At 36.6% G+C, this 26,555-nt stretch overlaps 4 protein-coding genes across 9 annotated transcripts; 1 reads left to right on the top strand and 3 right to left on the bottom strand.

Annotated features, from left to right (window-relative positions):
* Positions 1-1,837: 1,837 nt before the first annotated feature.
* LOC140800597 (uncharacterized) lies at positions 1,838-6,373 on the bottom strand. Its single transcript, XM_073155355.1, has 4 exons — positions 5,644-6,373; positions 4,092-4,252; positions 3,729-4,019; positions 1,838-3,614 (listed from the first exon to the last, which is right to left on the bottom strand). The coding sequence occupies exons 2-4, from the start codon at positions 4,243-4,245 to the stop codon at positions 2,209-2,211; spliced, it is 1,851 nt and encodes a 616-aa protein (XP_073011456.1). The 5' UTR covers positions 4,246-4,252; positions 5,644-6,373; the 3' UTR covers positions 1,838-2,208.
* A 770-nt stretch (positions 6,374-7,143) lies between these two features.
* LOC140780338 (plant intracellular Ras-group-related LRR protein 7) lies at positions 7,144-14,321 on the bottom strand. Of its 4 annotated transcripts, none has more exons than XM_073125800.1 (11): positions 14,172-14,321; positions 13,952-14,094; positions 13,105-13,174; positions 10,956-11,002; positions 10,666-10,774; positions 10,405-10,490; positions 8,726-8,816; positions 8,339-8,424; positions 8,053-8,139; positions 7,779-7,923; positions 7,144-7,417 (listed from the first exon to the last, which is right to left on the bottom strand). In XM_073125800.1, exons 2-10 carry the CDS (start codon positions 14,048-14,050, stop codon positions 7,810-7,812), a joined length of 789 nt encoding a protein of 262 aa, XP_072981901.1. In that variant the 5' UTR covers positions 14,051-14,094; positions 14,172-14,321; the 3' UTR covers positions 7,144-7,417; positions 7,779-7,809. The 4 variants fall into 4 exon arrangements, with proteins under 4 accessions (XP_072981901.1, XP_072981902.1, XP_072981899.1 ...); XM_073125801.1 differs by having other exon boundaries at positions 7,144-7,414; positions 14,172-14,308; XM_073125798.1 differs by having other exon boundaries at positions 8,053-8,142; positions 14,172-14,303.
* A 755-nt stretch (positions 14,322-15,076) lies between these two features.
* LOC140783497 (UDP-glucose 6-dehydrogenase 4) lies at positions 15,077-18,143 on the bottom strand. The gene is made up of 2 exons (XM_073130399.1): positions 17,896-18,143; positions 15,077-16,814 (listed from the first exon to the last, which is right to left on the bottom strand). The coding sequence occupies exon 2, from the start codon at positions 16,794-16,796 to the stop codon at positions 15,354-15,356; it is 1,443 nt and encodes a 480-aa protein (XP_072986500.1). The 5' UTR covers positions 16,797-16,814; positions 17,896-18,143; the 3' UTR covers positions 15,077-15,353.
* A 4,224-nt stretch (positions 18,144-22,367) lies between these two features.
* Positions 22,368-26,396, top strand: LOC140794395 (microtubule-destabilizing protein 60-like). Of its 3 annotated transcripts, none has more exons than XM_073146416.1 (9): positions 22,368-23,269; positions 23,605-23,656; positions 23,770-23,847; positions 24,206-24,325; positions 24,969-25,067; positions 25,192-25,251; positions 25,325-25,419; positions 25,616-25,681; positions 26,055-26,396. In XM_073146416.1, the coding sequence occupies exons 1-9, from the start codon at positions 22,494-22,496 to the stop codon at positions 26,074-26,076; spliced, it is 1,368 nt and encodes a 455-aa protein (XP_073002517.1). In that variant the 5' UTR covers positions 22,368-22,493; the 3' UTR covers positions 26,077-26,396. The 3 variants fall into 3 exon arrangements, with proteins under 3 accessions (XP_073002517.1, XP_073002510.1, XP_073002526.1); XM_073146409.1 differs by having other exon boundaries at positions 25,986-26,396; XM_073146425.1 differs by having other exon boundaries at positions 25,947-26,396.
* Positions 26,397-26,555: the final 159 nt, after the last annotated feature.

The following is a 26,555-nucleotide window of genomic DNA, read 5'->3' as shown; positions in this document are numbered from 1 at the left end:
GGCTAATTATTGTCTGGAAGCATATGTCCCCGATTGAGCAGCCAAAAATATTGAAATATAGAAGTTCAGATTCGAAACTTTAAAAGAACAGATATTATTGAGTAATGACCTGGCTCAGTACTAAAGAAATAATGTCGAACTGAGCTTAAGTGACACTCCAGCATGCCAGAACTAAAACAAAATAGAAGTTTGATGAGTGCAGAATGAGCTAATGCAGACAAATAGTGTATGTGGATCCCATATTGATCCCTAAATAAGCTCTAATCCTCATGCAGGCCAAGCTCAACTCAACTGCAGCATTCTCCTACTGCCTAACATGGTTAATCATTTCAAGAAAAGAGGCAAGTGATGCTCTTCACACAGTTTCACTTGGTTCCAGTGGTTTGGTTTGGTACAACAGTAACAAACCACCAACCTCTGTAATTTGAGGATGAAACCAAAAAAAGAAAAGAAGAAAAGGTAGTGTTTTCTTTTTTGCACTGGTAATGATAGAGGATTGAATGGGGAGCAAGACCTCACCAGCTATGCTTGGAGAGTACTCTAGGATAAATGCAACTTGGATCACTTACGCTATATGGGATCAATTCCTCAAAACACTCTCTCTTTTTCACTATAGCAAGCCTACTGAAGTCTAATTAATCTCTAATATTACCAAGAGACTATGATCAGCCCTCTCGTCACATAGAAAGTTGCTTCCACTTTTATCATTCTTGCAGGATAAATGCAATACTCTGGTTTTGCATAAATTAACATCAACTTACAATCATAGTACCTATTCATAACATAGACTCTGGTTTTGCATAATCTAACATCAATGTGGTGCAGCAATGGATCAAAATCACTCTTCGGTCAAAATAATTTTGCTTATTTAATGGAAGATTAACAGTATAGAAAATAGAACTTACTACTTTGCTCAAAGTTGCAAGTTCAGAAGAAAGAAAGAAAATTAGTTTTTTTTTTTTTTGGGGGGGGGGGATTAAAATGGAGTTCAACACATTTGTTGATCAATATGATGTTCACAATAATGTCATTCTTTGCAAGTTGCAAAGCACATGCCAACTTGCCAAGTTACCTAAAAAAAGGGTGTAGACTATAAAGGACAAAGCAGAGGGGCCATTGCTTATCCCGAAGGTATAGCAGAGTGCATAACCAGCTGGAAAAAAAAATGAACATAAGCTCTCCAGACTCCAGGTCATAGATAATACTACTCTAGCCCCTCTCTTATGTCCCATAACATTTAACCCTTCCTTTCACCTCTTGAAGAGCTCTCATGACCAAACTGTGTCACTATCGATATCTACAGTAGAGCAGTAAACTGAACAATTTCACATACAAATTATTTGCTAGATAAACGGTAAAACGTTGCACCAAACTATATATCTATATGTAAGGGGCAAAAAATAGTTAGCTAAGCATAAGCAAAGTTAACAAGTTTGGCGCAATGTAGTTACCACTGAGGTACTGATTGAAAACATCCAAGTAATAGTCCAACATTTTTTTGGAGCCCAAAGGGACTGCTCAACATACAAATAAATAATTTCTTGACAGGATACAATTTAAATAACACAAGAAAGACCGGAATCATCAGTCCGGAAAAAATGGAGAACAGAGCCATTGATCATTTCACACCAAAAAAACGGAAGAAATTCCAAAACCATAATCTATGGATAAAACTGAGGCAGGTGTACAGTAAGTACAATCATGAAAGCATTGAGCCAAACAGGAGTACTACCTTAAGCAAATACAATCCTTAGTAGTACATCATTAACCAAAGTTCTGAGCACCAGTACGGAAATGAAAAGCAAACATTGAACTTGATAGCATAAAAAAACATATCTGAAAACAGTAACGAACAATAGATATATTAAAAATCAACCACTTGTAAGGTTCTACATAAACATATACCCCTGGAAAATTTTCTCGACGTGAAAAAGAGGACTTTTTTTCCTACAAATAAGTAAAGGAATTGTACAGCTTATGATATTTATCTCATCAGGCAATTATGATGACCTTATGAAAGCATGACCCATTTATCTCAAAACAACTTTACAAGTAAGCAGAACTGCTGATCTTTCCCTAGAATGTATAAAATGTAAGATGATCCCACAAGAGCAACTAGAGCAGTAGCTTCATTGCCTTGAACAGGAAGAATAAATACTAGGTGAGGCAGGTATGTGAGAATACTATCCATCGTCCAGCGTACAAAAACTAACAAATGTCATGACCATCCATAGCATCGTTCTCCTCTCCAAACACTTCTTGAATAACATTACATGTTGATAAAAAATCATCTCTCTCAATTCTTCTAATTAAATTGATGTCCCATGATTTTGTGTCAGAATGGCCATCAAAGAAACCAAAATCTGTAATACCACTTAAGCCATCATTTCTGAATTCCATATGCAACTTTTCATAGTCTTCAGTGATAGCATGTTGCATCTCATCTGCCTGATCAGCAGAGGGATCAGATGCAGTATGCTGGCCCTCAAATGATGTGCATGAATCATCCTGAACATCTGCATCCATTCCACCATGGTGCAAATTCTTGTCCATAAACTGCATTGCATGAATACATTTTGAGTCACTGATGCAGCCTTCAAAAGCACCACAGGATTCCTCTTCTTTGCCCTCACCAGCAGTTTCATATTCATCACAGTCATCTTCATACTCAGACTCTTCAAGAGTATCCACCTCTAGTCCATCTTTATTGTAAATATCATCATCTCGATCAGTGAGGGACTCCACCACAGAATCTTCTTCCTCTGCCATCGCAAACTCGCCATCATCACTTTCTTGCCATTCGTCATTGTCACTGTCCACATTCATTGGGTCTGATCTATTCTGCTCAGCCCTCTTCCGTAACATGAAGACATTGAAGTAGTAACTAACTAGCTCCTTGCTGCTTCTACCTGGAAAGACATGCTTGAGCTTGTCCCAGAAATTCTTGCCCAGCGAGAAAGGGTTAGATAATACAACCTCCTGGAACATCTGTTCCTCCTCTTCTGTCCATTTCGAGGCCACATCTTCCCCCATACCAGAGAGACCCAACTCAAGGAATCTGTCTATCCCCAATGCTTTCTTAAGATTTTCTCTTGCTTCCATCACATGTTGTCTTACACATCTGATGGAACCCTCATCCAGGCAATCACAATCAACCTGACGGTATACTGCTCCAACCTCTGTGAATAATGAACCAGAATCAGGCATTGGCATGACAGGCTTTGTAATCCACTTGTCACACTCATCATCATTTATATGATGTGAGACAAATGATGAAGGGAGGGAACAATCTCTTTCAAAAACGGTAGCTTTGGAACCTTGTGGCTTCCACTCAGGAATATCAGCTTGGTGATTCCGTCCAATAGCAACAGGTTTGCGAGGAAGATGCCCAAAAATGCTTGAAAAGATCTCTTCTACTGGATGAAATTTAGCTTCTCTTTGGTGATCTTCAAAACAACTAGGAGATGTAGGTACCCAAAAAGGTGAACCTGAGCTCATATTTTCGCTACTTCTATTGCATGTGAACCATGGCGAGTTCAACTCCTTGCCATATGTCCTATAAGAAGGATACTCAAGAACATCATCTGTATCTCTAGTAACGGAATCTTCATCAGCTGCAGCAATTGCAAGCACAAAACAGTGAGTCATTAGCCTTTTTTATGTTCACCATCTTCAGTGTACCTTAGAGCAAGCATTATATTTAAATGCAGAAAATTAGCTAAAAAAACCTGAAGCAGATGGCCTCTCAAAGGTACTGATGGAGGAAGGGATTTCATTACATGAATCCAAATTTCTATTTTGGTCCACCTGCTTTGGACGCTTGCATGTAACTTGGTTTGGCTTGTCATCATAAAGGGGCCGCTTGCCATGCTCAGACCATACATATGCACCTGCGCTGCTGCTCACACAATGTAAGATGGAGGCATCACCATGAGAACTTGCAGAGTTATCAGTGGGAGGATCAATTGCAGGTCCCAACTCCCCCAGAGATTTGCTATAGATGTCATCCCTTTCACAATCTTTTTGATTGAACAAGGTCAATAAAATGCTCAGTAATTTCTCTGTTTCTGTGAGCGAAAAATCTTATTTACCTGTAGTTTGTGATTTCTCAGGAAATTTTCTTGATAAAGAAATTTCAACTATCGATGCAAGTTGGCCATTATCCTCCAATCCTCTAAGGGTTCCGAAGGGAATCTGATCAGCCTGATCATCTGTGAAAGGTTGTTCGCTACGTTGAAACACCATATTTGACCTACAGAACACCAATTGAGGAGATACAAGCAAAATAAGAAAGTAACATACTAAAGAAGTTGACCAGCAAATTGAAAAGAAAGTGAACTGTCAAAGGTAAAACTACTCTCCTAAGGGACAATCAAATTTCAAAAAGTAAATCAGAACATTAGAGAACATATCAATTGAGGCCCTAAAACCTTGCCCACTGAAGTGGGCACCAGGCCTAATTGACCCCAAATTTGCTAAAAAGACTCAATCGAATGAACTGGCAGTCGCAGACTCAATGTAGAGACAATAAATTGTCCATGGCTATTGGAATAACACATTACAGCGGAGAGTGAGGGATGTCCACACTAAGTAAAAAAATAAAATTAAGTTTAATATTTGCTTTGGAAAGAACTAAGGTCAAATGGCTAAATGACTACATTAAAACAGTGCATAACATGAATTGTCCAATAACTAATTTAGACACACAATAGGACCTGTAGTTTTGTAGATATAACCAATAATCCAGCTTACATCAACTAGTAACTAAAGGAAACAGGTTTCAACTTTACAATATATTAAGATGGTAAAAAAGCATCTGCTCACTACTCATGATAGACCCACTTAATCAGCATATACCTTCCTTACCTGGCTAGTTCTGTTTAGAACATTGTGATTGCTAGAATATATGTGTATTTGTTTAGGCACATGCCGTAGATACACAACCCCTTCACATTAATGGACCCGAGTACTATCTAGTATCTATTGTAGCTTATAAATAATTTTGTTGCAAAGAAGGATGGATTTAAGAAAGTGAAGATGTTCAAAAAGTGGATTAACCTAAAATTCCATATTTGCTCTCCCAACAAATAGTTCTACTAGTATTCAAAGTCCAACCTTTCAAACCACATGTCCCCTTAGAGGACAACATTGTCAATCCAGCCGCACAAACTGGCAGCAGGTCCTGGGATGTCCATCAATAATTAACTTCTTATTAAATAATTTACAATCACATATTACTTCAACTATAAACACTATCCTAATTAAAGGAGTTGAGCTCAATCTTCTCTAAAATTAATTTTCCAAATTTTCCATATACTCACAGAGATACCAGTAGAAACCACAGACCATCTTAAAGATAACAAAAGTTGTTAAAGATAGATTTATACCGTTAAGAGAACCCCTTCACTATCTAGTAACGTAAAAAAAAAAGATCATTAATGTATAAACACGAAAGAACAAGTGAGGAAATATTCAACACAAACGACCCAACTTCATCCTCCCGTATGCATTGAGATATGAAGGATAAAACTGTAAATAATCAAGGAAGTAATAAAGGAAAAGCTACTCAGAGAAATTATAACCAAGTCAACGAGCAGAATTAACAAAAAGACAAAACATGAAATCGAGAGATCTGCTGCTTACCTAGTAAAGAGAAGTCCAGCAAATAGATTGAGTGGGCCCAGGACCCTGATACTGAACCAGAAAAGTTTTAAGGAATATCAACAATTAAATGTTAAGAGACACACTTTGATGAACGATTGATAGAATACAATTCCTATTGAGACCGAACATAGGATGCTCAAATCTCATTAAATATCGAAAGATTTCAAACAAGAAACAAAGTATCCTGCAAAAGAATCAATTTCCCCAAATTTTGCGGATTAATCAAGAGCCCGATCTTAGAAACTCGACTCCCGATCGCGCCCCCTTATAACTACAAGATACAAGCACCGAATTGACGAAGAAAATATAGACCAAAGCAAAACTCCAGGTCAGATCTATGAATAACGATAAAAAAATTTAGGGATCCAACGAAAAGCTAACCCTAGATCTCAATCTCGACGATCTGATGCAATTAACAGAGGGAAAATAATAAATATGGATCAAAATATCTATATCAAGGACAGATCCATCGATTAAGACCGTATATCAAGGCCAACGATAACTCTCGAAACCCTAACCCTATAATCTGTACGGGGCGACAAGAGAGGCCAAAATCGGTATCAATCGAGAGAGAACGAGGAGTCCGGATCGAATACGACGTCAATTAGGAGATAAAAAGAAGAGATCGAAGAGAAATCCCGATGGGAATCGAACGATTTGACCAGAAAAGGACCAAAAATGGGGAAAATAAAGCTTGACGACGGCCTCCTTTTTATTATTTTAAATTGTTATTACTTTATAATATGTGGTCGGAAGATACTATTACACAGAACTAAATTACACAAAAAGCCATCCAAGCTAATAAAGCACGGGTAGAGGTTCTCAAGAATTTGGTTGGTATTATCGTAATTCTAATGGGCTATAAGGGGATAAAGTTAATGTATTCTAGTAGAATATACAGCCGTTTGGTCGAGCATCAACGGTGGTGATGCGGCGACTCAATGTCCGAAATATACGGTCATGATTGGTTGATATAGATGAGAGACATGTGGACATCGATCCATCGTAGGATGTGCCCTTTTTTTAATATTTATTCTATTCGAATAGATTAGACTTGTATTAGAATAATTTAATTTAGATAATAAGCCCATGGAGTTGGACTACTTGCAGTGGTTTGTCTTTCTGAGCTTGAAGCACCAAGATTTTCTTTTTTTCTTTTTTACTTTTTAACCAATTTTGTATTGATATCATTGAGCTAGGCAAAAATTTAATAGCAAATTTAATATCCTTAATGAGACATTATTAAGAAAATATATATCAAGTTGCAATTGAAGAAATATAGAATATACAATATTGACCAAAATTAATAATGAAGCAGAGATGTTACCAGAAGCAAACTTTTCTATTGGCAATAATTCCTAGTTGAATACTTTAATGTTACCTGAAGTAGATTTAATGAGGAAAAATAAATAAAATTCTGGTATTTTAAAATTAAAAATAATGTTACTCCAGGAAAGAAAGCAAGCAAGCAAGCATAGGTTCCATAAACAAATATGCTCTCAGCTCTTCTTTCTGTGATCCTTTTTATTCACAATAAACAGTCTGCGGGCTAGAATTTGAGTAAATTTAGGATGCTGTAAACCTGTACATGATACTACAAAAGAACTCTGAAAGTAGATGTCCCAGAGAGCACAGACAATGTTCACATGGAATACTATGTAAGCTGTACTGCCTGGGCAAGATTGACCACCTTCTCTTGAATTCAGAAAATATCTGATCAAATTACTTCAAACTGGCATCAGGAATTTCCCTGCTGAAAAAGTGAAGATGATAATCACAATAACGTCCTCAATTATTGAAAGACACATGATTATGATAGACAGTAAAGGAAAAGACCATCTGGTCATAGTACCAACTCCATGTTACAGCCTTCCGCAAAGAAATTCTATTCTAAATACATCTTTGAAGCCTACTTTTAGGTTGAGAGATTAGGATCCAAGATCAAGAGAAAGAGTAGCCAATAGGAGAGCTTATAGGTTAACCAAATAATGTCAAGGAACACTAGCTTTGCCTCTCACATGATCTTTGACTTCGACAAGTGGATCTAATCAAGCATATAGAGCGCAATTTATCAATGATATTAGAGAGGACAATGAGAGAGAAGGCCAACATACCATGAGAAATACTAGCAGAAAATATGAGAATCTATTGTAAATCAACACCCTCGTCTAGCGCAGTGGAGCTCATCATGACATTGGAATCAATTTGCTTGTCAAATTTCTTCTTTCTTCGTGCTTCAAACTCTGGAAATTCTTCCATCTACAAGAAGATGAAAAATAAGGCAAGAGTACGTACTTAGATTCTCATTTATCATATACCAAAAAATCAAGCATGCAATCAATCAATGGTATAGAATCTTCAGGCAATAATAAAAGATGCAAGACTTACTTGCTGGAACTGGTCCATCGAAATAGGATTATCGTGAAGAGAAATATTCTGCAGAGCTTTGCAATCCTTCAACAAATTCTCCGGAAGCTGCTAAATAAAAAAGTTGAATCAGTATTGTAACGCTAAACAAGATATTAACTACAATATGTAATAACATGAGAAAAAAATGTTATTTGCTGGAAAAGATATCATCTTCCAGTCACAAGATACAAAGCCCACAAACATTTTTTACTGAGCATCAGAGAAATAGTATGTCAGTAGGTTCAGTAAGCAATGAACTGTATACCTGATGAATGTTATTATTGTTCAATAAGAGGGACTTCAAGCGAACAAGATTACAAATCGATTTAGGCAATGCTTTGATTGAATTTCCTGCATTACAGCAAATTATCATGAGTTCAGGAAGAAATTTAATGTCAGATGGCATGATTTAAGGAACAAAAAGAAAAGTAGCACATATATAAAGAGAAATATTTTGCAAGATGACAATCTTGTATGAGGAATTGGACTTTATATATTTTGCATCTCATTATATTTCCTTCTATGGGGACAATATTCTAGCTTAATTCCTCTCACATAGTTTTGATCTTCTCCTTATTACGGAACCTTCTATTTAAATAAAATCACAAATAATGATGATATGAATAGGTGATGCTAAATCTGAAGTCTGTACCATTTGCTTGCAATTCTTCCAACGAAATACAACCCCCAATTGATTCTGGAAGAGATTTCAATTTGTTGTCGGACACATTCAATAGCAACAACTGCAATCAGATATAATACATTACATATGGGTGAAAAGGCTAAATAACAATCCTAGATTATTAAGATCACAATCAATCATTCATTCACATATCACTAACACAATATACGACTTAATAGATTGGCCATACATCAGTTTTCGTAGCATCAATATAACTAAGCCCATGCATGACAGAGTACCTATATATGTTTAAGCTAAAGCCACAACAGATATTTTGTCAGCAGGCATTATATATATATATATATATATATATATATACACCGAGCTTATTAGATCAAAGACATGGTTCAACAATAGTCATGATATCTCAAGTAGTAGTGCCAACCTAACATAACAAACCGTGGCATTCATTGTCAATGCAACAATTAAGATCTACCGTGAAACCTTGAATACCAATTGACAAGAAGAAACAGAAGTATAGGTTCGAAACTGAAAACAGCCATTCGTTCACATATTCATCCAAATTTGGGAAGATTCATACCCAGAATTAATTGAGTGAAGATAAAGAGCACTATAAGCAAAATTGGTTCAGTAAATAAACCCAATAAGATAAAAGTATTAAACAGTTTAAGCCACAGTAACTTATGGCCTGAGCATCAAACCTCATATCTTCCAAAATGTAACCAAATTTCCAAAAGCCCTCTTGCAACCAAAAAGAATTGGAAGGCCTAGTCTAACCAATAGCTACTATTCTCAGGCTTTGGCAAAGGTACTTGTGTCAGATCACATTACCTAGAAGTGAACCTGTAGGTAACTCACCCATGATGCAACATGTGTTCAGGACCTATCTATAAGCCCACGGAGGTGTGGAAATCTCTTTAGATTGGGAAGGTAGCATAAAAAGCATGTGGGCACTGGATTGTCCAAGCAGGCTTAAATATAAGCAATTATGCAATTCAGTATATAGTCCACCTATAGAATTTGATTGATGCCGTATATAAAAGAGGAGAGTCCTGACTTCCATCAACAGAAAAGGAGAATAATACAAGTATAGCATGATGGCAGTTTATCTGTCAAACTCAGGATTATTATACTCTATTCAGGACTAAGATACAATGGTGTATTGAAATGCTGACCAGCTTCATCATTTGATTTGTGTAGAATTCAATGCTAATGCAATCTAGTAGGTGGTACAAACTCAAAGTCAAATTAGAGAAATGGCCCGATTCACTCAGGGAGTCTTCACAAGGTAGGAACAGCTTTCCATGTAGAGATACCATAAAATGTGTCTTTGTCATGAAACAGAACTCTTAATGTATGGGTATGATGCACCTAAATTGTCATCAAGATGAAATGCTCATCACACCAGAGTTTAGGTAGAGTTTCATTTTAGAATGGTGGTAGTTTCTCACATATGTTTCACTACCCTCTAGGGGTGGAATCTCATCATGTTTCTTAAAGTGTCTGACATTTCTCATACATATCAAGAGGGTAATAAGCTGAGCTTCATGGTTCCAACACATGGAAACAACATCTCTGGTAATGGAGATTAGAGTGCATATATCTTGTCTCCATAGAACTATTAATACTTTACATTGTTTACAAGTTAATCAAACACACATTATTCAGTATCTCAAAAAAGCACTCACATTGTGCAGGTCTCCTATAGTCTTGGGAAGGCAAACTAAGGAATTCCGACAGATAGAAAGTTGCTCGAGCCTAGAAAGAGATCCCACTGGAAAGGAGAAAAAATATATAATTAGAAGGAAAAGTAATTTACAATACTTGAATAAAGCTATATAGAAAAAGAACAAGAGGGATGCAACAACAGCAATAAAAGAACAAGAGGATACAGAATGGCAATAACAGAAGTTTATACTACAAAATGCCAATAGACAGAAGAAAATTACATTCATCAGGCAAGACAGTAATCTGATTTCCATCAAGGATGAGGAACTTCAGGGTCCGGAGGCTTCCAAGGTTAGTTGGAAGGCGCTCAATAAGATTACCAACCAAAATCTGCAAGATTAAAGCACTTACAACTGTAAGTATTTTCCTGCCAACTTTAACCTCATGTACAAACTACAAAGTGCACCGATTTCAACAAAAATAAAGAAGAAAAGAAATGTCACTTTATTAATATGGACTGCATTTATGAGATATATAAGATATATAAGAATTGGAAATTTAGAGTTCTCACTAGACGCTGCATGTTAATTAATCTGCCGATCTCCTGTGGTATTTCAGCTGCAGGGGGAGACATTGAATTAATTTTGGTTGATCAAGAAAGATAGTAATCAAGAAAAAGCATTTGCATAAGAAAATTTAGCAATTTCAACCAGCCAGCACACTAGATATCGGATCTATCATCTGTAGTTGAAACAAGATTATGTTACCGAGTCCCACATTTAACACTTAAAATGTGTTTGAAACTTTGAACTCTTTTAAGGCACTTAACAACTTTTAATCACATATTTTGAAGATTGGAGAAGAATATTCTGAATGTTCTGGTCCTTCTGGAAATATTTCATATTAACTCTAAACCTGATAATTGACATAATTAGAAATAACAGAAACGCAGATCAAGTCTTAAGTAAACAAAGTTTCTTGTGTTTGGCCAGACCCAAAAATGGACATTTTAACAGGACAGAAGCATGAGGAAGAATTCTTGCTAAATCTAATGTTGCTTTAAACTTATCCTGGCAACACAAGAACACTTTGATGTGGGCATCATCTTCAATTTGACCAAAATAAAATTGTTTGAGTCCAATTTTAGTTTAATTGTTGATTTTAATTCAAATAATTAATTAAATTAGTCAATTGATAGATATGGTAGCCTATATGTGGGGGATGTCCGTATTGAGTTATTACCTAAATTGGGTTAGTCAATTTAGGTAAGGTTTAATCAATTAGGATCCTATTAGGAAATGAATTTCTATTAGAATCTCAATTGATAGTTATGATAAGGTTATATATGGGGGATGTCCACATTGATTTATTACCTAAATTGGGTCAGTCAATTTAGATAAGATGATCAATTAAAGTCCTATTAGGAAATAAGTTTCTATTATAATCAGCTAGAATCAAAATTGTTAACCTATTTAAGAGTTATTGCATGAGAAGCAAGGATAAGTTGGAATAAGAATTATTTAAAATCTCTCATTTTCTCTCCTGTGGTCTTCTTCTCTCTCTCTCCCCTTTTCTTCTATTCTATCTTAAGATTCTTCTCTAATCTTTTCTACCTCCTCTCTAAACCTCTCTTCTTCTTCAATCTCTATTTTTTCGTTGGTTACTACTGCTGTCCAGAAAATTCCAGTAGTGAAAGAGGATTTTTGGGTGCCCGGACGTGAAGATGAGGACTTGGTTTCAAAGTAAAAGCACTACTATTTCATTTATTGGTAAACATAAACTCTAAAATCTTTCCTTACACCATATTTTAGGTCTTTCTACTATCAACGTACCTATTTAAGAGTTGAGGAAGTTACTGCCTTATCTGAGTGGTTTTATCTCCTTCCATCTAGTAGTGATCATTTTAATCAATTAACTTCTTATTAGTTATTTTTTACTATATTTTACTTTAGTTACTTATTTGGGTCGATTGTTCTCCAAAACATTGCATTCATACTAGATTTGCATCACACTTTGAGTGGAATAGAAATGAAATCAAAGTTGTCCTTGTCACGAACACTAGAAGTAACTTCAAAAAGCAAAAATTCAAGATAGAAAGAGAGTTTGATTCTTTTTCAATTTATTCACCCATACTAGCAAGTTCTCAAGTGAAGAAGTGATCATCCTTGACAAAAGTTCATTTTAGTCATTGATCATTCATGGCACTCCAGGCATTTAAAATGTGCAGTGCATTACTCTGAAGCAAGATACTACTGAAGAAAAAAAATATTATGAATAATCCTACATTGATACATGTACATATACAAGCATACGTCTCATATGTGTGATCATACTCATTTGCTGAAAGATCGAATAAAGGTGGAAATCCTGAATGGACGACCTATTAAAGATTCTGAAATTTTGATGTTTCTCCATAGTTGGCAGCCTGCCACCAAGGGCAGGCTCCTAAAGAAAAGAGGATCAAATGAACCAGTAGAATGGGAAAAGAATAATTGTGATTTGAAGAGAATACATAAGTGGATCAACAATATATACTACATTAGTACATTATATATATGTATATATATGTCGTTCTTTTAAGGTAATAAACTTCAAGCACTATCTAGTATCTTGTAGGTTAAAAAAAAATTTAGCAGGATATTAGGATGTATGTCAGAATTGGTAAAGAATAATACCCCCAAAATGTTATAATAGAACTTTATGAGTGGCATAGAGATTACCTATCTTGTTGTTCGTTAAATCAAGTGTTCTTACAGAACTATCCACCTGAAAAAGTTCATTTGGTAGGGCCTGTAAACAAACTCTTAAGAAAGTCAACATCAAGAACTAACTCTTAACTAACAAGAAATATATTGATCATTCATACTATATCCCAATCCTGTCAGGAAGAAGCAATAACAATTTCAATATGAGAAGGGAAATGAGAATTTGATGTCCATAAATCTAAACAATTTGTTCATTTTGTTAGCTAAACAGTCTGGTTATCTTCATGATTCAACGATATTGAAGAAGAGTTGAGAAACCTCTTTCATCATAATTGCTCTCCTTATATGCTCCATAACAATTAACTCCTTGTATAGATGAATCTTAGTTTAAAGAGGTTTCCAATTACACGAGGGGAGAAAAGGAGAACTCAAAATGAGAAATATGCTTCATCCAACATGACAAACGAAAGCATTATTCAAATCCTATTTTTTTTCCATCTTAAAATTCTAAAGATTGAATGATCTTCATATTACAGTTTGGCTCACCTTATTGGCAATTTGGCTCTTCCAAACAAAAGAAGCATTTTGACAACTCATAGCTATCAAGATGGCATCTTTCCTATTAGTTTTTCCCTTCTCACAGCATTAGTGCATACGAGGAGGACAAAACATACAGAATTCTATTGCCAAAGAGAATTAAATTAATGGCACTGAACGGATAACATGTAAAATACTCATCACAAAACTAGAAAGCAGAATAAGAAACCAAGCTACCAGCAAAAGATGGCCAACTAATATCCGAAAGGAATTTTAAGAAACCCTGATTATCGCAGAGAAATTATGGAAAAAAAGAGTCACATACCTTCAACTTAGCGTCTCTGAGAGCCACGATGCCGGTCGATCTCCATCGGCCGATCCGATTCGCGCTAGAATCGGCGCTCTTGCTGGTATAACACCCCATGTATGCGTTGACTCTTCGATCTAAGAACTACCCAAAAGTTTGATCTTTGGGACGATAGATGACGAGTAAATAAATGAGTAATCTCAATACGTAGAACAAGCTAGAGGATCAAAAGGCTCACCTGACTGGGCCTTCGCCCAGCCTTGGTTTATGATGAGACTATCTTAACCTTTTTTTTCCCTTTTTCTCATCTTTTTCTTTTATTTCCCTTTTCTTTTCCTTTTCCGAGAAAGGGTGCTTAAAACTATCTCTTAGTACGAGTTTCCACAATGAGGTGGACTTATCCCAATATTGACCGAATAAGTTATCTAAAATATTGTAAATATATCTTTAATACGAATACCGAGTTTACGATATGTTCATTTTTTTTCTTTTGTCCGTATTACCCTGGGGATAAATAAATGAGTTTACGATATATTCATTTATTCTCTATTTTTTTCATAGAGTCTTTTATATGTTTAGTCCCATGTCAAAAATTGAGTGATATAGATATGCCATTTATATCTACCATTTCCTCTAAATATAATAAAATTAGCTGTTGTATTAGCCTAATATAACAATTAGATTTTGGAAGCCCATGAGACGTCGAGCCGAGCTCGAGCCTCTTTGAGCTGAGCTTTTCCAGCTCGAATCGAGCTCGCGCCGAGAAGCTTGTTCAAGCTCAGCCCCTAATCACAACTACGAAGAATAGAGAGATCTGATGAACTCTAAACAGTATATTTGGTTCCTTTTTATGTCATAGGAACAGGCTCAGATGCTTGTGAACAGTTAGAATATTTCAGAAAGAAGGCAAAATGATACTTCCATTGTAATTGGAATGACTTGTCTATGCAATTTGTCTTAAATTAATACAAATCCATCTGCCAGTGTGAGCTAGGATTCAAATTATATCTTGCCAATAACTTCATTCCCTTTACATTAGTAATCCAGCCCAGACATCTACCACAGATACAAATCAATAAGTAGTGGATGTCACAGTAAGAGGTACACTTATGACTAACTCAAATAAAATGAAAGAAGGAAGCATGTAAAAAGAGTAGCACATTGTATCAATTTTATCTCTTACATGCAACAGAAGAAAGTCCATACAAAGTATAATAGGACCAAAAGTGACTTTCAGATAGAAGATGACCTTATTCAGTCTAAAATATAGTCTGAAATATATAGATTATCAATCAAATACTAAAATCTTCAACGATAAAATGACAATATAAAGAATCCCTCTGAGTTAAATCTTGGCATGGTGGTTTATCGGTGATTCCGATACTTCTCTCCTTATGTTCTCTACTAGGATAGCTCTCAATTAAGCCACAGCAGGCATGTCCTTCAGCCATGGATCAAGTGGCTTCCCAATTGAGTAAACAATAAAGCCGATCTTCCTAAGCTTCTCAGGATCCACCACATTGCGGCCGTCAAAAACAAATGCTGGCTTCTGCATGTTATCATAGATCTTCTCGTAATCGAGTTTCTTGAACTCATCCCACTCAGTCAGGATGCAGACACCATGTGCTCCCTTGGTAGCCTCGTAAGCATCCCATACCACACTAACCTGTTTCACAGCTGTGGGGCTCATTGGCTGGAGATGAATTGGGTGGTCCCAATCAAACTTGTTCATTGCAAGATCACGCTGAATCTGGTCCTCAGTCACCTGTGGGTCATATATGCTAATCTTGGCCCTGTCACCCAAAAGGCCCTTGCAAACATCAATTGCAGGAGTCTCCCTTGTGTCCCCAGTGTCCTTCTTGAATGCAAATCCAAGAACCGCAATCTTCTTTCCAGAAACAGTATTGAACATGGAAGACACCACCCTGTTCACAAACCGGCTCTTCTGGTAGTCATTGATCTTGATGACCTGCTTCCAGTAGTTGGCAACCTCTGGCAGACCATTACACTCACAGATGTAGACCAGGTTAAGAATATCCTTCTGGAAGCAGGAACCTCCAAACCCAACACTAGAATTTAAGAATTTAGGCCCAATCCGTGAATCCTTACCCACAGAGTATGCCACCTCAGCTACATCAGCACCAGTGGCCTCACAAAGTGCAGATATTGCATTAACTGATGATATCCTCTGAGCCAAAAAGGCATTGGCAGCAAGCTTAGATAGTTCTGCAGACCATAAATTGGTCGTCAGAATCCGATCCTCAGGAACCCAGTTAGCATAGACATTTTTCAGTGCCTCAACAGCTTTCCGGCCCTCTGGAGTCTCCCTCCCACCAATCAGCACTCTATCAGGTTTGAATAGATCCTGAATTGCTGTGCCTTCTGCAAGGAATTCTGGATTCGAGAGAATCTGGAAGTTGATTCCCTTGCTATTGTGAGTTAAAATCTTCTCAATTGCCTCGGCTGTCTTGACAGGGACAGTGGACTTCTCAACCACAATCTTGTCAGACTTTGAAACATCAGCAATCATGCGGGCGGCACTTTCCCAGTAGGTGAGATCGGCAGCCTTGCCTGCTCCAAGACCACGGGTTTTGGTCGGCGTGTTCACTGATACAAAGATGATATCGGCCTCAGACACATGCTTTTCTATGTCTGTGCTGAAGAAGAGGTTCCTGCCTCGGCATTGTTTGACCACATCGTCAAGGCCTGGCTCATAGATTGGAAGCTGATCGCTGTTCCATGCTGCGATACGAGTAACAGATATGTCGACAACGACCACCTCAATGGCTGGGCATTTCAGTGCAATGACAGCCATGGTGGGGCCACCAACATATCCAGCTCCTAGACAGCAGATCTTCACCATCTTGTTGTCTAAAATTATCTGAATTTATATCAAGGAAAAGACAGTAAGAAGAAAATGTTAGAGGAGAATTTTAGTCATATCAGCAGAAATTATAAGTTAATCTAAAGGTCCAAAGTTTCCAGCTCCATCATTCACTTTTCAGTTTTCAGACATTTGGGCAAAAGTTTGGGCAGGTGAGTCAACTCTTACAAAATTAGCGTACTTGTTATGCATGTTTGTCACTTAGTTCCAAGTTTGACTCCAAGGAAGGAATATACCAATAAAAATAAATATTCTGATCATCTGATGTACTACTTCTTAAACTCTTGTAACTTATGTTCCATTTTCGTATTTTTATATGTCTTCGAAAGATTTGCACAAGGCAAAAAGAAAAGAAAAAGGAAACTAAATTATTGATGCTTAGCAATTGGACAGAGAACAGACATCACCATCCAGTGTATCATGATAAATTATGTGATACACCTGGGTCAGCAAAAGTATAGTTTGCAAGACAATGAAACAACGATTAGATTCATAGAACCATAGTGCCGAAATATATGGGAAAATGTTATCAAACAGATGCAGTTCTACAATCGAGATCTCTTAACAGGCATCCTCAAATTGCAATCACAGAAATTTTAGTAGATAGATCTATACAGATAGAGTAAAGATCTACAAAATACTAAGCTGTTGCTCAAAGAGACAGGAAAATGGGCAGATTCTTTTCAAAAATTCAGCAACACATTTCAAAAGAAATGAAACTAAGGGTGTCCATTCAGCCAAATGTTTCTAGCCCACAGTCAAATATCTCTACAACCTAAATGTTATAAAAACTTGCAGATGTATAATTTTCTCAACTCGAGCATTGAATAGGGGAACTTTTAACATTGTGGATGCATTACTCAATCATCAGTTAAGTTTGCAGAAGATAAATAAAGAAAAGAGACATCTTTAGTACTGGGTACCAAAAAATATACTTCAAAGACCAACAACACAAGCAAAAGATCGTAGACAAAGAAAATTTAACAGAATACTGATGGCCAGATCAGACATCATACTTGAAGGGGCCAATCAAAGTACAACAAAACAAACATAGCTTCATATTAGATCACAAAATTACCTCCAGAATTACTCGAACTCCTTCCTCTGATGTAGGGAACAATAAATTAACTGAAGGGCACTAGGAATTCAGATCCTTAAAAAGTGAGCCTGCAGCTATGTTTGCGGAGAGAATAATAGGTATAGAGAGAATGGAAAGAGAGGCTTTCTATACAGAAGAAGAGAGGTGACTAAGACCTCCTTAAATACTATAAAAGGCCATCTGAGATCTACCCCCCCTCCTTCCAAAAATTAACCATACCAAAAGTCAAGAGTTAATGGCTTAGCTGGACCACTCAAGAATCTAATGAACTACCAACCAGTTCTATTATTCAAGGAAAAGATGGACATGTGCTTTAACTCAAATTCCAAGAATGCCCAACTTTGTTTTTTTCCCTTAAAATTTTCTCCTATTAACACATTATTTATTATTTGGGGGGGGGGGGGGAAGAACAAAGTTAGGCACAAATTAGTACTTCTAACGATTCAACAGAACTATGCAACAAAGTTAACAACGTCATTTAAAAAACCTAATTTCCAGACACATACTTAGCCACGAAATTGACACCGACAAACTCGTCGAGCCATCAGAACCTATTAATAAAATCACATTTCCAGCGGAACCCACATGTCAAAATTCCTTCTTTTTCGGTTCTTGTTAAGAGATTTAGCATTAGCCTTAGTAAAGGAAGCGATAATTACCAATGATAGCGATGGGAGGGATCTAGAAAAAAAGGAGGCCTTGAGTGAGATTGAAGCGAGTTGGTAGATCAATAGAAAGAATGATTCAATTGGGATACAAGGAAACGGAGACATGGATGGTGAAATGCCACCAACTCAACACAATTAAACAAAAGATGGTGATGATGGAAACGTGAAGGAGACTTCTGCAGAAACTGGGAGATCCAGAGTAAATATTAGATATGAGAATTTAATTTTACCTCTCCGTAGTAGAGTTAGGATCCCGCGGTGGAGCTTATAAGAGATCCAACCTCTTTTGCTCGCTTTTTTATGAGTTATAACGGAGTAGAAGGCACTGATGGACGGTGAATTCCGACAGTAGTAACATCCAACGGTTGTTGGATCCCGAGGCACATGGAATTTAGGCTGGATTTCTACCGATTCACAATAAAGATCACCTACTCTACTTAAACTTAAAAGTAATTATAAGATTTAATTGACAATTACTCATTTTTATATACTCGTTATTGTCTTTGTTTGATTTTTTTTTTAATAAAACTTAGTAAGCGAGATATAATTCATTTCAAACTAAAATCTTACGACTTATAGATTACAAGCTTCAAGACTTATTGAAACACCAACAATATAACAGTAAACATATTGTGTCAAGTTCAATGGGCAAAGAAAATTATAGCAATCACAAGCATGTAGGACATCATGATAAAGACTTTCATTGGCTTCATTGTGACTCCAGCCGATTTGGACTAACATTGAAGTAAGCACACACCCTAACCGAACAGATGAAGCAAGAAAAAAAAATAAACAAACGAAACTCAGAACTCAAAATGAATGCCGGTGGTTGCTAGAGCAAGGGTAATGGTAGAAGAGTGAAAATGCGAAGGAGAAGGGAAATGACGATAAAAGAGGAAAGAGGGTTAAATAGTGAGAAGAGGAAAGAAAATAAAAGAGAAGAGAGGACAAAAGGAGAAGAAAAAAGTATAGAAAATATCTTTTAGAGGGAGAAAGATCTCTCCGCTCCCTATGCCACGGGCTAGAAGAAGGGAGTGGAAATATTGTCGATGACAAGGAAGACCTCTCTAAAAGGGATTAAAAAAAAAGAAGTGGCTGAAATCCTAGAAGAACTAGGGTACAAAAAATATCTCATTCCTAACGGTATTAATAAAAAAAGTTAAATAATTATTTTACTCTCAACTTTACTTCCTCTAAAGTAAGGGTGAATAATCCCTAAAAGACTAAGCATTAATCACACGACGTATTTGCTAATTTTAATAGAAAAATATAACATGATTACTAAGATTTGCTACAGTTAAGATCACAAAAGAGAGAGAGAGAGAGTTTATATGAAAATGGAAGTTGAAAGAGTCTAGTTGTAATTATCCCTAAAATGAAAAAAAAAAGGTATGTGCTTTAGATTCAATATTATACTCTCTACTCCAATTTTAACTGAAATATTCTTAACTAAATTCACAATCTATGCAAAAATCTTTTAAAAAACAAGAACAAAATCACACTCTTTCCTCTGTCTATATTACTTACGACTAGTGGAGACATTTGAGGAAGTGGAGTTAAAAGAGAGCAAAAGTAAAATCGCAATGCCATGTCTAGAATTAGTGATGAAGAGAGAAGAAACTTCAAGGGCAAAACAAACCATTTGACTTGTTCTAAAAGGTTAAAAAGACTTAGAAAACCGTGGTACTATTGGCCTAAATTTGATGGCCAAGTCCACAACCTACATATAAGTAGAGAATCTAGTCAAACTCATATGTGAGTTTGCAATCATGCAATGTGTATATAATGTTCTTGGCTCATGAATTTATTATCACTTTGTGCTTGCTGTATTTGAGTCGGCTAAGCTTGCCAACAAAATAGCACCCTCTGTCACTAGTTGGCTCTTTTCTCATGCAAATTTGCAGGAATCCTCTGAAGTCAGACCTGGTGTCCAGCCCAGGGCTGCCAAGTGTCCAATTGCACGAAAATTCCTGCGTATGGGGTTGCAGAGGATCTTCTGCCAGTTAATTTTTGGCGAGTCTTGACTCTTGATTACGACTAGTGACCTAGTATAGGCCGCACGAGATAAATGATAAAAAAAATTAAATTAATTTTTTTTAAAATATATTTTTGATGAATTCAACTCCCATGAATTGGTGAATTTTTTAGTATCTTCCGCATTTGTCAAATAAAATAGAAATATAATTTGGTTGGCTGGATTTAGTTAGAAATTATGGGTCAACATTGGCTGGCAGCAGATCCAGATGCAGGAATTTTCTGTGGTCAGGGTACTTGGCTGCCCCTGATTAGCTTTCAAATCAATTGAAAAGTAAAATAAAACCTTAGAAAATTTGGCAAAAATACTTTCTTTTTTGCTTTTAATATCCCAAAAATAACTTGCTATTAGTTTTCTTAATAGACAATTATTATACGGATGAGTTGAAATTAACTATAACTATAAAATAACTTAACTATCAGTAAATGAATTATCTAAGATTAAGATAAAATAAAAGAGGGGCAATCTTTTAAAGATCAAATTGTGGGTACTTTAATTTAATATTATTAAAAGTAATAGAGTAAAAGTAAATTCGCTTATTATATTTCTGAGACGTTAAAAGTAAAATATAGAGTAATTTTAATAAATTTCCCTATAAACTTTTAGGCAGATATGTATAAATGTAATTATAAATATATTCTAAGCGCGCGCATACACACACACAAAAGAAAAAGAAAAAAAGAAAAAAAGTAAGCAGTATCTTTGGTGTTGTAGCCATTGGAGTAATATATCTTGAAACAATAGGATCACTTCTTGCAGCAGAGAATCCTATGTCTCCTTTTTGTCAACTTCTTTGCTCACTAAGCTCTCAAAATTCACACACCTAACAAGGTTGAGGAGCAAGACTACCACAACAAAGCCAGGCACTAATACAACCAGAATTGTGCGTCTCTGTTCTCTCCTATGGAGGAACAAGATTTGATACCTTCTATCTCAAAACAATCTCCAACTCCACCTGGAAGCTTATGCCCTGGCGGCGAGTTTGATGTCCTCGCCGGCCGCCGCGAGGAACGAAGCAGTTTGTATGACTCGTTTGAGCTCAACGCTGTGGCTAAGCAACTCAACACAGCACTGCAAAGGACCCAGGAAGGCTCATCACTTTATTCTAATTCAAGATGGCTTAGCCATCTATACAAGAACAAGTGCAAGAAGTTGAAGCAATTGGATGGAGTGGATCATAAGAAGAGAGTCTTTGTCTCGAGCTATGGAGCAAAGAAGGATGAAAGATTCATTCCAAGGATGTGGAGGAAACTAAGAGACGGATTGTTTAGAAGGCAATGAGCATGAAATCTATTTTTGTAGGTCTTAATATTATTACGCATCAAATCTATCTGAAAGCTAGTTTTCCTTAGCCGGATTTGAGTTCTTGATAAAGATTATGAAAGAAATATTCCCTTAGTTGTTTGATTTTCTTTTCATTACGATTAGATTTTTATCACTCCGAAGATTATTTTAGAAAGAAAAATATAGAAAAAAATTTGAAAATAAAATAGTTATTGATGTTTTCTGAATTCGTCGAATAATTATATTAGATAATTAAGGGCCAAAATAAATAATAGAAAATAGTTGAAGGGATGTAATAATCTTTTTATTTATTACTTTACAAACCACAGTTTGAGTAGCAAATGTATGAGCCATCTATAAATAAGACCCACAAACTCTAATCTCAAAGCTCAAACCCAAATCCAACGGCTTGCGCTGCTTCAATGTTCAAATTCCTATCTCGAGGACTCCCAAGAAAACTAGCCGTTACGAAGCCCCCAAACCCCAACGTTCCTTTTTCTTCTCTTCTTCAAGAAAACCCCTCATTCTCAAATTCCCATCCTCCACCACCTCTTCTTCCAACCAATTTCTGACCTCAAGAAACCCTAGAAATGGCAACTCCCACAAAGAACTCACGTCCCTCTCGATCTCAGACCTCTCAAATCCTCCAGCTTTCTGAGAATTCCGATCCGAACATACCCATCTCCCCTCCTCCGTCTCAGAAACTCACCAAGTCTCCGGCGGTCAAGTCGGCGCAGGCGAAGAAATCAGCAACCAAAACACCCGGACGAGCGATCTCCAATCCCGCCTCGCCGCCTCGGGAAAGGAAATTTATTGTTGCCAAGAGGAATACCAAGAGAAGAGGTAAGGATTTCGATCTCAACAAGTGCCGGAAAGAAGCTTACGAGACCCTAAGGGCTTCCCAAGAAGAATTCTTTAGGAAAGGCCGCGCCTTTGGAGACGAGATAGCTGAAAACCCAAAACCCCAGGAAGCCACTGGATCGAAAGATGAAGCGAAGAAAGAAGATTTGGAGAAGGATATGGGTGTTCAAGAATTGGAGGGCAGTTCGAAGGTGAGAAAGATGAGGAGCTTGGTGATGGAGAAAGCGCTGAATAGTGTACCGGAGACGGGATCCGGACGAGTGAAGCATTTGGTGAAGGCATTTGAGAGCCTTCTTTCCATTTCGAGAGAGAAAGCGAGCGAAAATGGTGAAAATGAAAATAAGATGGTCATGAACTGGCCGCTGCCGGGCTTGCAGCCGCCAGTAGTACCTGATGGGAGTGAGGTGGATTCGGTGTCGGTTTTCACTTCGGCAGAATTCTTTCGTTCCGGAGAGTTGGAGAGGGATTCGAGGCTTCATTCTTCAATGGATTGCAATGGTGACAGGTCAGATATGCTGAATCCCTGCAGAAGCATAGAAATTATTCAGCTTTTAGTGGATTATGCTCTAGCTATATTAGCTCGCACGTTATATTTTAGCTATAAGTTTGGATCAAGTTAACCAAAGATTTTGCCTCAGTGTAATCCATGGTGTTCCTGAAAAATAACTCGAATTAGATTTATAAATAGTGAAAACATTGGTTTATACCATAATTTAGCCAAAAGACAAGGTGCTGAGGTATGAAACAAATCTTCCCAAGCTTATTTGCTCCTACTTTTGGTTTTGCGCAGATTTTTGTCCAATTGATGCTTGTTCTAAATTTCCATCATTTTGTTTTCAGATTCAGCTGGGGCAGCAGGACATCAGGTGGAGGCCAAAGGAGTAGACGTAATGTAAGACTATAAATGGTTTTACATCACTACTAACTTGCTTCCTAACTCTCTTTTGTTTCAATTTATGATTTTTGAGTTGGCTTTTGACATTCGAAGTTGTTTGCTCTATTCAGAGCTCTGAATCATCAAGAAGAAGCTGGAATAAGATGCTGAAGGTGACGAGCCAGCATCCATTCAAGTTGAGGACTGAGGTATTATGACAAATTTGTACTTTTTATTTTACTATAAACATGTCCTTCCATTCGGTGTTTGGTTTGTAAACGAGTAGTGGATGATTACCAATAACATATCCTTCGCAAGTGAAATAACTCTTCTTATAATGAATTTAGAAAATGCCATCTATGCAAATTGTTTGATCTTTAATTTAATGGTGAATATAGACAGAAGTATCATCGTACTCTTTTTTGCGCTTTAAATTGATGCATTAATCTAACTAAGATTAACATGAAATATGTTCAATCTATTGACTATATAAACTAACTAATGACTAGCCATTGCAAATGCACTGCCCATTCAACATATTGATCGATATTTTCTCTCTTGACACAGCAAAGAGGAAGGCTCAAAGAAGAACAGTTCCTCAGAAAAGTGAAAGAGATGCTTGTTGAGGAGGAAAAGAAACGCATACCTATTGCCCAAGGCCTTCCATGGACCACAGATGAACCAGAGGTGCCTTTTCCTTCAGCTAATCTAAAAGTTATCCAGCTACATGGGACTTTAACTGTTTTGCTGCTAACCTCTCTATTAAAATTTCTTTTGCATACAAAAGGAGTTTAATTATTGGTTCTTTCTCCTCAGTCATTTTAGAAACAGGTGTTGCCTTATTATGCAAGGCTTTCTTTCCCTTGAACTTCTTGCATTATTAAGGCTTGCATATTTCCCTAACGGGAAATTTTTCTGTATGCATTAAAAAAGCTGACTTGTTGTAATAAGCTTGTTTGGCGTCATGGTGCGAGCCATCTGCTGAACTAGCCTAAGGGAGAAGAGAGACATGTTATGAAAGTTAATCGTGCCTAGTATCAAATTATAAAATTCAAGTGTTCCGTGAAGTGCACAGATCATTTTAGTCGTCAGATTATGTTGTCTGGCTTAGTTTATAAATTTCTGAAACATGAATGAGATTATGTTTTCATATGAGACCTTGGGTTGCTCTCTTGCTCTTCCATTCTCGCACGACCTTGGCTTTTTAAAGAATCCCACTATAAGAGATGTTTAAGATTTTCCTGTCTTTTCAAAATATTGCTAAGAAAGTTTTGTTCTACTATTCTGAAATCCATATTTTAGTTTCTGAAATTCACCATCTCATTTTCAGATATTGGTAAAGCCACCGCTGAAAGAGAGGACCGAGCCAATTGATCTTCTACTTCATAGTGACGTGCGGGCAGTAGAGCGGGCTGAGTTCGATAATTATGTAAGCCTTCTGCTAAACTTCTTCATGCATCGCTTTTAATTAGTATTAGCAGAGATCTGCACCAATTTATCTTGGAACTTAACATAGAAGTTTTGTACTGCAACTGCTCATATATCTTCTCCAGGTTGCTGAGAGGATTAATTTTGCCGAACAGTTAAGGTTGGAAAGAGAGAGGCAACAGAAGGTATGATATCAATATAGACATAATATGTCCTCTTTACATGGTCCCTAAAACTTGTGATATATCTCTTTCACAGTTGGAAGAAGAAGAAGAAATAAAGAGACTAAGAAGAGAGCTCGTGCCGAAAGCTCAACCCATGCCATACTTCGATCGGCCATTCATTCCAAAAAGGTAAGTGCTTTCTATTTCAGGTGTTGATTCTCTTTTCACCAGTACTCTCATCACTTTTATGATCACGAATACAATGCAGTTATTCACGTTAATGTGATTACCGAACTTTTTAGCCACACTTGGCAAAGCTGTATTCATTATTCAATTATCTGCACTACTAATCAACTTAAACATCTTTTGTATGATAAAAAAAAAGGTCAACTAGACCCAGGACAGTACCTAAGGAGCCAAGATTTCATCCCCGGGAAATGAAATCATCATGGTAACTCTTCCTTGCTTTACCTTGTTTGAACTTGTTACAGCAGTTTTACATATTTTGTAGTACAAGTGTACAATAACCTATTAAATTGAAGATAACGTTTTTATTAAGCTTCGACCTGAAAAGCATTTTTTTTCTTTTTGTCATTTTTCCAGCGCTCAGCTAGTCTTATACACATTAAAGTTTAATGTTTTAAAGAGAAAAAATAAATTTAGCAACAAAAACAATTGGAGTAGGAGACCACTTCCTCTCTTCTATTCTTTTGCAGAAATAGCAGTTGAAGTTTTTGCATATCTGATATGTGCAGTTCATCTGAAGCTCAGTGTGCTCATCAACAATAGATTTTATGGCTACTGACAGTTATTATCGGCTACAGTGTCTCAATGCTGGGAAGGTGATGAAGGGGTCTTGCACAAAATTGAATGAAATTTGTAAATTTTCAAATGACTCCTGGAGTACCAATTACTAAAGTTTCAAATGTCCATCCTCAAGAATCGGGACTTTGCTTGCAGTTAATTTTCTTGTGTTCTGTATTTTTCATTAGTTCATTGGTTTCATTTTTTTCCCTTACTTTGGGATATGTTAACATGCGGATCAGTCGCTTCAACTTTGTTGTGTTGTGTTGTGTTCATATCAGAATTGAAGTGAACAAAGTATTCTCAGGATTTTCAAAGGATGTTCAACTATTTAATAATGGATCAAATAGTCTGTTTATACACATTAGTAGTGTCTATCGGGAATTGTTTAGCTTATATAGAATAATATGTTGCATATCACTCAGAATCAAAATTTGCATCTCTGCTGTATTTGTATGCAGATAAGGTAATTCCATATTCTATGTTTACCTACGGTAAGAGTTGAAGAATTCACCACACAA

This window comes from Typha latifolia, chromosome 1 (genome assembly GCF_019914945.1).
Source record: "Typha latifolia isolate L0001 chromosome 1, TyphaL0001v2, whole genome shotgun sequence".
Lineage (NCBI taxonomy): Eukaryota > Viridiplantae > Streptophyta > Magnoliopsida > Poales > Typhaceae > Typha > Typha latifolia.
Note: the sequence above shows the minus strand (reverse complement) of the source record. Positions and strands in the feature narration are given on the sequence as shown.